A 12277-nucleotide genomic window follows, 5' to 3' on the forward strand; every position below is an offset into this window, starting at 1 on the left:
TGGTATAAAACATCTGCTCAAACTGACCCTTCCAAGCTCCAAAAGGTAACAAAATATGCTTGTATAAATAATATCAGAAAAGTTTTATATTATCGCGACAGGTTGAGATCCATCCGTGTGAGATATAGATCCGGGTCGCTAAAGACCCGAATATGTCAAAACGATTGGCGAAACATTCATGCATTTTAAAGGTTACAGCAGCTAAGAACAACAAACCAGGGCTGCATTTCCCAAAAGCATCGTGAGCTAAGTTGATGGTAGAGAACATCGGTGGCAATGGTCTCCGCCGAACATGGTTGGGTCTTTTCAGCTGGGATTCTACTCTAATTTGGAAAAAAAATACATAACCCACACATATATTGGGTAAAATGGTAAATTTTTTTAATTAAAATAAACTTTTTTTAATCAGTGCTTTTCAGTATTAAATGTACGGAGATCCCAAAGTGACAGTGATGAAAAAAATTAAATGGGAGGAAAAATTGTTTCAATGCCTTTTGCGTTCACTCACAAAACTTTAGCGTTTTCTCAATTTATCTCAATATTTTACCACCATTTTGGATGCATGCATTCGGGATTACCTTCACTGAGAAATGCAAATGTTGAACAAACACATCCAATATGGCGTCTGAGGTCATGAGAATGCAGCGAGACCTTTCGTTCACTAGTGTAGTAACTCAGAAGAAGGTCAAGTCATACAGGGTCAAAGATCTACTCTGACTGATTGGCCGCCATTAAAGATGTTTTGCTTGGTCGGTCTAGGTGCATGTGTGCGTATTTGTGTGCTTGCGTATGTGCGTGACCATTAATGACCTCATTACTCTCCAGAGTGATGGGTCTGCCGAAATGTCCTCGCTCTACCCTCTAATTCCCCGTTGTTCTCTGCGTCATTAACCGCTCCAGCTACCAGCTCTCTCAGACAGCAGCTGGCTGTGTAGTCCAGCTGTAGGTAGCTGTACCTGACCAAATGAAAGAGGGCTTTGTCGCCTGTTGCGCTCAATCGCCCACATTTATCATCTCTTGCTTGATGAAGTGCTCCTAGAGGGCTATTTATTTCTTCGCCTGTTCCCTTCTGCTAATTTTGTTGAGGGAGAGCAGGAGTCTCTGTTGACATGTTCTGTTAGTGAACAGTGGAGATGTGTTACAGGACTCAAAAGGTCCAACCTAGGTTTGACATGTCTCGACTAGGATGAGGTGTTAATAGACGGCAACACTTTACAATAAGGCTGCATTTGTTAACATTAGTTAACATGAACTATCAATGAAAAAAAGCATTTATTAATCTTACTTAATTTAAACATTAACTTATACGTTTTTAAAATCAAAAGTTGTACTTGTTCATATTATGTAATGGACCTGAATTTACATGGAACTAACAATGAATAGTTATACTTTTACTTACTAACCTTAACAAAGATGAATAAATACCGAAACATGAATTGCTTATTGTTAGTTAATATTAGTTAATGCATTAACTAATGTTAACTTATGGAAACTTATTGTAAAGTGTTACCAAATAGACATACACATATTGAAAAAGATAAATGTACTTGCCCATTTTGCATATATTATATTATATTATATTATATTATATTATATTATATTATATTATATTATATTATATTATATTTTTCTTTTCTTATTGGCTTTAAAAAAATAGTTTTTCTTGTTTTAACCATTAATTAACTTAAATAATTAATGTACATAAAAAAAACTAATATATAAAAATAATAAGTGAATATATTTACACCAAGTATTTATACACACACACACACACACACACACACACACACACACACACACACACACACACACACACACACACACACACACACACAAATATATTATACTTTTTTTTATAATTGTACTCTACATAATTTTTTTTTCTTAATTCTTTAGTATTTTTTCTTGATCTTATTGGCAAATAGTTTTTCTTGTTTTAACCATTAATTAACTTAAATAATGAATGAACATAATGATTTAAAATAAATAGAAATAAACGTTATAATTATACTATCTATATATATATATATATATATATATATATATATATATATATATATAATTTCTTTTTCTTTTTTTTTATATATATATATATTTTTTTTACAGTTTTTTTTTTTTGATCAAGTATATTTTTCTTAACTATTTGTAATATAAAGATATATATATAGTATAAATATTATATGCAGTACAAGAGCTGGTGGGCCCCATGTAAAGTTGGGGTGGTACCACTATAGGAAAATATGTATGTTCTGTGATAATTTTCCCCCCACCCTCCTAATGAAACAAATTTGATGTTACAAGGACCCGTTGATGAACGTGGTAATGCACAGCTTGTAAAAACCATTGAGTTACATGTTATTGCATCTGTGGGTTGGAATTTGACTTCAGGCAACTGTAGGCAGGATTTTACAGTCCTGTGACTCTTCTAGTGATTTCCCACTAATTTAAAGCAGTCGATGCACAAGACTCTAACATTAGGTCCTTTGTCACTGCCGTTGGCTCGTGACGCTAATGTCTTTCCCATGGTCCCATCTCTCCATCCGGATCTTCACATTCATAATTATTGTTGGGTTTTTAATTAATGCTCGTGTCTCAAATGACAGCCAGGCATGCTTTTATGGTGATTTTATTTATTTATGGCAGGAAATTTAACTTGCATGGTCTGTGTTTGTTTAAAGGGCACGTCTTTTATAGCATCATTACAATTCAGTGCCAAATGTTTATTTGAATATCTGCAGTTATGAAGGGTTTGTAATGAGTTATGACATGAGCTAAAATGCACTGTGATGAAATAGTTCTGTAAACTTCCATAAACTGATTATTAACTCTCTGTTTTTCTGATGTGCTAGTCTTGCTCCAGTGTGGATTGCTGGACTCTTACGTGTAACGTTGGCCTGTTGGAGCGAGGGACGAGTGCCATACTGCATGTTCGCTCGCGAATCTGGGCAGAAACATTTATGGAGGTGAGCGGAAAACCTTGGTGCAAGCAGTCCAAAGCTGTCGTCTCTCTAGATTATTACTAATAAAATAAAGGCATGTACAAGCTTATTATTCTTATTTTAGACTCATATAAGAGCTTGTATACCTCTCAAAGTCTGTCCCATGATTATACCGGTTCAATTGATTATACTTTATAGTTTTTTAATGTAAAGTGTGACTGCTTCCTGTGCGAGTGTCTGTTCATGAATGTTAAAGAGAGTCAGATGATGTCTCCAAACAGGAGCTCTTTTGAGAGACGCCTTACATGCTCTCTGCAGTTCTAGCCAATACAAAGCTTATAAGTGAGTGCATTGAAAATACATTAGGAGAAATCCTGAGAGCTCAGCGGATTGGAATGTCAGAGGGGTTTTGTGAGAACCAAAGCTAGAAACACTGGGATTCAGTGAAGCAATACCGCCCCCATCTGGATGCAAGTGGGATTGATACATAAATGCAACAAGGCACATTCAAATTAATGCACAGACAGCTTTACATGGTTACCAATTTGTGTGTGTGTAATTTGAAGTTGTATTTTCTCTTAAATTGTAATGTTTACATATTTGCTTTTAAAAACTGTAGTGAATTAAATTTAAATAAAAAGATTATATTATAGTAAAAAATACGCTATTATAGTTGTACAATATACAAAATAAAACATTGTTATTATTATCTTCTTATTTCAAAACATAATTAAGATTACTGATATTATCCAAAATGTATATTTATTTTCTATAAAACGTAGGCTTTTTAAAAATTTCTTTCCCATATTGGTGTTACAAATGTTGTTTGTGTGTGTGTGTGTGTGTGTGTGTGTGTGTGTGTGTGTGTGTGTGTGCATATATATATATATATTTTTTATTTATTTATTTATTTTCTCTTAAATCGTAATGTTTACATATTTATTTTTTAAAACTATTGAGAATTAAAAAAATTATATAAAAAACAGTAAAAATACTAAATTACAGTTATACAATGTACAAAACAAAATATTGTTATTATTAATAATATCATCATTATCATTATTTTCTTATCTTATTTCAAAAACATAGAGATTACTGATATTATCCATAATGTTTATTTATTTTCTGTAAAACCTAGACTTTAATTTTCGATTTGTTTCGCATATTGAGGTTACAAATGTAGTTTTTGTGCTTTTATTTGCAGAATCCTTATAAAAACGTTATTCTGGAGTGCCTTGCTAGTTACAAAGTGGAAAAGATGCCGTATGCCATTTTGCCCAAGGTGACTCCTAGCGGTGCTAAAAAGGTAAACTTTCTCATCTAATCTCATTCATGTTCATCACCAGACATAATCTATGTAGTTCTCATCCAGTGATGGTCATCTTTTCTCTGTTAACTAGTTGGTGACTCCTTTGGTCTGGAATAAGCCAGACAGTACATACGCTGTTCCTCTGTGGATCATCATTCTGGCTATTCTAGCCGGCCTTCTGCTGCTCGCACTGCTGATCTACGTCCTCTACAAGGTCAGTGTCTGCCATTTTGATTTCCAGTTCAAGATGGCTAATCATAAACAAATTATTTTCCTTTGCAGTCAGACAGGTTTGCAACCAATAGTAAAGTCATTTTAAAACTTACTACTATTCATAAATGAACATGTAACTTTTAGGGACTAACTTGTAGCTAATTCTAAAATAAATCTTATCCTTCATCCTAGAAGTAGATTGTTACTAATTGTAAAATAATTTGTATCAATTGTTGCCAGACTAGTTGACAATCATGAACACATCTTAATCTTTGTAGTTAGGCAAGTTAGTCACTAATTATAAGTTAAATATTATCCTATACATTAAGAAACACTTGTAACTAATCATAATGTAAATCTTATTCTTAGTCAGACTATCTTTTAACTAATCGTGAACCTATTCTTCACAGTCGAATTGACTAATTGTAAATAAATCCCTATCTTTCATAACTAACTTGTGGCTAACCATAAACTAAATTGTGTCAACCATAGCTAAACTAGCTTGTGAACTAATCTATTGTAGTCAGACTATTAATCTTTTATACTTACTTGAAATAAAGTAAACGCGTTAACTGAAATAAAATGAAATGTATAAAAATAAATTTTACTAAAATAACTAAAACTAAAATAAAAATGAATAAAAAACTACATAGACATTTAAAAAAACAAAAACTATTAAAAATGACAAAAATACACAACAAAATCTATCTAAAATTAAATGAAAATGGAAAATATTAAAATGAAAACGGATTCAAAATATTAATAAAAACTACAATAGTATCTCAATTATTTAAAAAAAAAATGCTGCTTTGTTGGGCCAGCTAATAACTAGTTGTAAATTATTTCTTATTCTTCGCAATAGGAATATAATTTAACTATATATATTTTACAAATATTATAGATTTACAAATTTTATGTTAGATGCGATTTATCGTGATTAATTGATTTGACAGCACTCAATATAGCCAATCATAAATCATTTTCTCCTCTTCTTGATTCCTGTAGCTCGGCTTCTTCAAGAGAACTCCGTACGGCACCGCCATGGAAAAAGCCCAGCTCAAACCTCAGGCTGCGTCCGAGGCCTAAACTTACCCAAGAGCATTCGGAGAACACGTCCCAAAAGAATGTTCTTAACCAGAGCTCATCCAAAGAGAAGATTACTTGCTGTTTGACAAAGACAAAGACTAGACTGCAGTAGAGGAATATGGAGGAAAGATCACTGGATCTTCACTGTACTGCACTAGATGACGAGACCCTGAGGACTTAAAGCCAAATGAATGTTGACATAGTTTATTTTATCTTATTGAATTTCCTTGATGTGGGTTTCGATTTTTAACCACCACTTATAGCCAACCACTTACAAACAGTTTGGGTTGATCTTAACCAAAGCTCAGGTTCACTTGCCTTGCCCGGCAGCAAATGCTCAAGACAGACACAACCTGCACTAACATTACGAGTATGTTTCAGTTTTTAACAATTTCACTTAGTTTTAAATCTGCAGTGTAGCATTTTTCATTTTTAGCGTGTTATTTCACTAAACACACACACACACGTTTAAACCAAAAAAAGGTCTATGCAGTATTTCACAATCAACCAAAGATACTGATACAGGTTTTCTTCATTTATTGTGTTTTGAAAGTGAGAATGAACCCTCATCTCCATTTACCTGCTGTCTTTTATTTCTTTTTTTTCTTTTTTTATGAAGACATTTTAAATGTTTTTATGTTTTGTCATGTGATTTCTATTGGAATGGGTTTTCACTTCGAATGAGATGTTTTCAGCTCAGTCACCTCTGTATCTTCCAAAGAAAACAAAGCCAAGCTGGTTTCACTCTCAGGTGATGGTGATCGAGTGACGCATTTCCGCGGGAAAATATCGTCAGGATCCGTCGCGGAAGGCGTCCGTTCTTCCCTACTGAATGTCAGCCGTTTCTGTCCCGTTATCTCGGTGGCAGCGAGTGGCAACGTCGCCTTAAAAGTCATCTGGGACACAACTGGATCCGCACCGAGCCTGTGAAACCTCACCAATGCCTTGAAGCAGAGCTGTGCTTTGCCATTACTCTAACAGACTCTTGGGCCAAAGAGCGGAAGGGTCGTCCCTCCTAACTTCTGTGGGTGAACGGAGAACCACTGTGGACTTGAACGGAGATTTCCGCAAATGTTGGTGCAAACCTCTTCCAAGGCAGCAGGCCTCATCCAGGGACTGAATGTTGAAATACACCTGTATACCTTTTTGTTTTGTCCGTTTTGTGCGCGTATGGATGCGAGGATATGAGAGATTTTTGTGGAGCGCCACAATGCCTCCGTACATCATGGTGCTGAAGTGGCGGAATCGGACAGGAAGTAACTGCAATCACCCATCGTGAATCTCCTGTTTCAGCGAGCCACCTAGAAAGGGAAAGCAGCTGGAACTGTGGGATGCGTAGGAAATCTGTATGGAAGTGCAATATTGTTGTATTTTTTATTTTTTTTTCAAGTTCATTTCAAATTGTTTTGTCGTGTATGATAATACTATATTTTAGTAAAGTTCTCAGAAATAAGGATTATTTGAAGACAACACCCAGTTCGAGGGTTGAAATTAGCCCAGATGTTTAAAAAACAGTGTAATGATGTAGTCTAAAGATACAGAAGCATGATTTAATTGCCAAAAAGGTCTCGATTTTATTGGTAAAATGTGAAAAATTCAGTCTTTTGTCAAATTTAAAGTGCATTTATTGTATATGCAGGTTTTAGCAAGCAAAATATAGTTGTTTGAATTGGTACACAACCAAAAACTGACACAGACACCACTTGAATCCTTCATTATGTTTTTGAATATCTTTTTGTACATTTTCAAAAATTATTTATTCCTCCAAAAGTTTGATTTTAGCCTTGAGGTTTTTGTATTTTAGGCGGGAGGAAACACTGGGTATGTCTTCATTTTTTGTTTTCTATTTTTTAAAAACTGCCCCAAACCCCGTTTGTGTTTTTTTGAGTTGTAAATATGTTTGGTGAGGAGATTATTTTAATTTTCAGCTGATACTGATTTGACGTATTTCATCGCCCCATATTGGGGAGAATCAGAGGGATGTTCAAGTAATTATTTGTATTTACAGTTTGCATTTTAAATAAATCTTTCAGTTTTTTGTTTTTTTTAACAACTTCTCATTGAATTTTTTTTTATTTTTTATTTTTTTTTTATGATTTGGCATGATGGGGAAAATAATTTGTATGTGGGTTTTGATAGTGAATACTTGGTGCATAAACGCACAATATATTTTAAACCAAAAAAAGAAATAGCAACACAAATGTTCAATAATTTATTTATAAAAAATAAACACTTCATTAGAAAAAATGCATAAGATATATATTTTCATATATAATGTCTACAAAACTGTTTGTGCTCTCTTCATAGTATTTTGGTGTTATTTGGCTTTTATATACAACAGCTAGTGATAATCTGTACATTCTGTTCGCCAGTGCTTGCTTGCTATGAAATTCAAAGGTTAATATTCAAAACAGGCCATAATACTGTTACATAGGGAATGAGTGCTGACAGACCACAGATTTATTGAAAATCAATGGATTTATGTGCATTCATAATCTATGATCCATTGGTTTAGTCTATTATTACGCTTACACCACAGTTAGCGCATATAAATGTCTATATAATGATTATTTACAAGACATTTTTCAGGGTTTTGTCCCTGAAACAACTTATTTACACCATTTTATGCATCTACAACACAGCCTAAGCCGGTGTTGCTAGTTTGGAAAGAATGTGGCGAAGAGAAGTAGTCAGAATCAACATGGTCATACTATATATATATATATATATATATATATTAATAAATAACAGTTAATGCCAGCAGTATAATGTGTCAGATACGGCCCAAACGGTCACAACAGTCAGATCAGAAAACTTCTGGTAAGGCATCAAAAGGAAATGTCAGCGTTTTCCCAGCCAATGTACGGCTTATCACAGTCCACGCAGCACTGACTTGACAAAGTGTGTGATAATTTACACCAATTAACCACACAGTGATCATGGATTCCCTCAGTCATTTTTTCTCCAATATGGAGCAGGACGGACTGAAGAAAAGCAGTCTTTGCGGTGTGTCAGCGCTCTATGGCTCTGGAGAGCTGAGTTAGTTTCTTCTGATTGTCGATCACTTTAAGGTTCTGGATGTACAGTCTTACATTGGTTGCATTGCGGAGGGTCAAGGACTGCTCTGAATCTACAAGATATGAGAGGGGGAAATCAAATTTAAATGCTGATCTTGTTTTTGAAATCATTTTTGAGGAAAAGTAAACAACATACATGTTGATATTCGTATAGCTTGGGCATCCAAGAACATTCTCTCGGTCAAGCCTTTCTGTGGAGATGAAGGCACTGCAAAAGCACAAAAATAAAGACAGAATATCTCTTAGTTGCAGAGTTCAGAGAAGAATTATTTGTTAAACGACATGAGGGAGTTAAAGGGATAGTCCACCCAAAAATGTAAATTCTGTCATCATATACTCTCCCTCATGTTGTTCCAAACCTGTATGAGGTGTTGAATACCAAAGTAGATATTTTAAAGAATGTTAATAACCAGACAGTTGACTTTTCCAATGGCTACCGTCAACTATTTGATCACTGGCACTCTTCAAAGTATCTTCTTTTGCGTTCAACAGAAGAAACTCGTACAGGTTTGGAACAACTTGAGGCCGAGCAAGTTATGACAAAATTTTCATTTTTAGGTGAACTATCTCTTTAAACTGTGGCGTCCTGTGATCCACTCCACTAGGGGGAGCCGTACCGTAAGGCTGGCTTCGACACTCTCGAATCATCTTCAATGTCCTGGCTATCATGCGCTGAAAATAAGGTAGAAAGCACATGTTAAAAGGTTTTCTCTAAGGCATGGAGTTTAAATTTAAAGCATCATTTCAATTAAATGCAATACTCTCACCACAAACTCACCATTTTCTCAAAATTGACCAGTTTATCAGTGTAGTTCTGGTTTCCCTCATGGATAAACGTCATATCTGTACAGGGAGGTAGATTAAGTTGATGATTAAGTTGACTGCTATCCACCAAATAGTCATGACATACATAGTAAGTAATGTGAATGAGATTCAGTACCTTTAAGCAGCAGAGGCATGAAGGGAATGTATGGAGGGCTGAGTTTGGCTACAGCCAGCCTGTAGGCCCTGTGGTTACGAGATGGATCCTACAACACATAGATGATTACTTTTCAAATAGTACATACATAGACATATCTTGACAAAACCATGTAAACATTTGCTCTTACCATCAGTCTTTCATATGCACAGTAGACCCTCTTGGTTTTGTTTGGGAGTCTCTGATCATTAAGATAAAATAAACAGCAATATTTTAAGTCAAGTAATTGATTTGCATAGAGCTTTACACACTGTTTCAAAGCAGCATTACGGAAAATCGTGATGTTAATGCTCATAATATCTTCATGTCTATCTTCTAGCCACAAATTAGCAGATTAGAGCTGGTTGATTATATAGTTTACATTTTGCAACGATACAATCAAGTTGAGATTTGCTATATTGGCATATGTATGTGGATAAAGTTGGACATACATATTCAAGAGCTGGGTGATAATATAGTATAGTTACATTTGTGAATGCAATTAAATGATATGTGTTAGTGATGAAAAAAAAAATTATGCTGGTATTTTACACAGAAATAAAACAACAAAAGATTATTTATCAAGACTAAGAGAACATACTTGTCCTTACCTCCCATGTCTTATTGAGCCTCTGTACTGCACTGTTACTGAGGCCGAACATCACTGCAAAAAATGAGTTCAGGTTCTTCTGCTCTTTTAAACTGAAATAGATCAAATCAGATGCCATGAGCTCATACTCCCCCAAATGTGTTTGTTTCACTGTAAATTATTGGTGGTATGATATTATAAAACTCGTTATTTGTGAATAAGTCATGTGAACGGCTGGAACAGTCGAATATTTTGGCTTCACCTAGTAGTCACAAATGGGCATGCACTATAAAAATGGTCATGATTTTCCATTAATTAAAGTCACCTTAAAATGGAAAAAAAAAAATTAATGGAATATTGTAGTATTTATTATTAATGATTCATCTGTGCACACAACACACATTATTTTTTTTATTTATGTACCCTAATAATCTAATCAAAATAACTTCCCCTCCCTCTTGCATCATCATCATATCTTCTCTTCTCTGATGATGCGTTTACTGGCGTGAGGGCGGGGCATCTGTCACTCACATGACATCACAGCAATAGAACACAACCATCAAATCAAGTCCAGCCCTACATTTTTTTTCTTGTTCTAGAAGCAGAATATTCTCGGATATTCATAACAATATGGAAGGAAAGACTATTGCAACTTCAGTTTCATGAATGACTTTAACACTAGTTTTTGTTTTGTTTGTACAAATAAATATAATGTATTCAGAATTTGGAGTCATTTTTTAGGCCAATCGTTGTAAAGAAAAAAAAAACGTAATTTATGCTGCATATTGTATACAAATTCTTTTTGTAGCATTTATTACTAACATATATTGGTGTAATTTGTACATTCTCTTCTACAAGTGCTTTAGCTGTAGAGCTGCAAAACACAAAATGAACACAAAAAGTTTGTTTAAAGATTGTGTGAATTAATGGATACAGTGGATAGAGTGAGTCAAATTGATGTTGTGAAGCTGAACTTATGCAATAGTATGACTATGACGTAAAGAGAGACTATTGTAATGGCATTAATGATTAAACCACTGACAGATGTGGAATATCCTCCACTAGTGTGTGTATGCTGTACTGTATGGCAGCTGACCGTCTTTTGTACTCACACAACAGCCATCTTGATGAACTTCTTCAGTAGTATGGCTCTCTTGAGCAGGTCCTCACAGAGACACAGCTCAGTCACCACCCAGTACTGAACCTCGTTGAAGCGACGGACAAACCGTTCCAGGTTAGCCGTAGTGGCTCCCGGGAACTTTTCCCGTCCGAAAACGTAGTAGACCAGTTCCACCTGTGGTACAGCAAACTATCTTTACTATCAACCCTTATTAAATTAAAATATCCAATTTAATGATTTAATTTTTTTTTTATTTCGAGTAGTACATAGTATGTCGATAAACATATTCTATATTTGTATGTGGCAAGTTGAGACTTCGCTTGGCAACCACTGTTTATTCATATTATTAAAATGTATAAAAATATATATTTTCATTTAATTGATAACTTTTTAATTAACTTTGTATTACTGTTCCAACCAATTTTTTCACGTTGTGTTGTGCCTAGTTTTATAATATCATATGTAAATATATTACGAATATATATATATATATATATATATATATATATATATGTATATGTATATATATATAGTATATATATTATGTTAATATATTTATTCAGCAAGGATGCATTAAATTGATCAAAAGTGACAGTAATTTTAGATTGTTACAAAAAAATATATTTTAAATAAATGCTGTTCTTTCTATTCATCAATGAATCTTGAAAAGATTTGTCACGGTTTCCACAAAAATATTAAGCAGCACAACTGTTTTCATAATTGATATTCATAATAATAAATATTTATTGAGCACCAAGTCAGCATATAGACTGTTTTCTGAATGATCATGTGACACTGAAGAAAAAAACATAACAAAAAAAAGATTAAGTGTAATAATATTACACAATATTATTGTTTTTACTGTATTTTTGATCAAATAAAATGCAGCCTTGATAAGCATTAGATACTTTTACTTTATGTTTTTTCAAAAACAAAAATAAAATCTTACTGACCCCAAACTTTTGAACGCTAGTAATATATTTAAC

The 12277-nt window shown here is 33.9% G+C and overlaps 2 protein-coding genes across 5 annotated transcripts in view; one reads left to right on the forward strand and one right to left on the reverse strand.

Annotated features, from left to right (window-relative positions):
- Nucleotides 1-7595, forward strand: part of itga5 (integrin, alpha 5 (fibronectin receptor, alpha polypeptide)) — a 52152-nt gene extending 44557 nt beyond the window's left edge. The window contains exons 27-30 of the mRNA XM_082146177.1: nt 2850-2963; nt 4144-4245; nt 4340-4462; nt 5467-7595. Of these exons, the coding sequence (XP_082002303.1) occupies nt 2850-2963; nt 4144-4245; nt 4340-4462; nt 5467-5547 (420 nt within the window). The 3' untranslated portion in view covers nt 5548-7595. The remainder of the gene's footprint in view (nt 1-2849; nt 2964-4143; nt 4246-4339; nt 4463-5466) is intronic.
- Nucleotides 7596-7746: 151 nt separating this feature from the next.
- The window catches only part of rapgef3 (Rap guanine nucleotide exchange factor (GEF) 3), a 45537-nt gene continuing 41006 nt past the window's right edge, over nt 7747-12277 (reverse strand). For 3 of the 4 annotated variants that reach the window (XM_082146180.1, XM_082146179.1, XM_082146181.1), the window contains 8 exons: nt 11284-11465; nt 10194-10284; nt 9734-9784; nt 9565-9652; nt 9403-9467; nt 9242-9296; nt 8761-8832; nt 7747-8677 (listed from right to left, as the gene is read on the reverse strand). In XM_082146180.1, coding sequence (XP_082002306.1) covers nt 8559-8677; nt 8761-8832; nt 9242-9296; nt 9403-9467; nt 9565-9652; nt 9734-9784; nt 10194-10284; nt 11284-11465 — 723 coding nt within the window. In that variant the 3' untranslated portion in view covers nt 7747-8558. Of the gene's footprint in view, nt 8678-8760; nt 8833-9241; nt 9297-9402; nt 9468-9564; nt 9653-9733; nt 9785-10183; nt 10285-11283; nt 11466-12277 lie in introns of those variants that run through there. The other variant, XR_014199982.1, reaches the window with a different exon arrangement.

Source organism: Leuciscus leuciscus, assembly GCF_965113295.1.
Source record: "Leuciscus leuciscus genome assembly, chromosome: 18".
Classification (NCBI taxonomy): domain Eukaryota; kingdom Metazoa; phylum Chordata; class Actinopteri; order Cypriniformes; family Leuciscidae; genus Leuciscus; species Leuciscus leuciscus.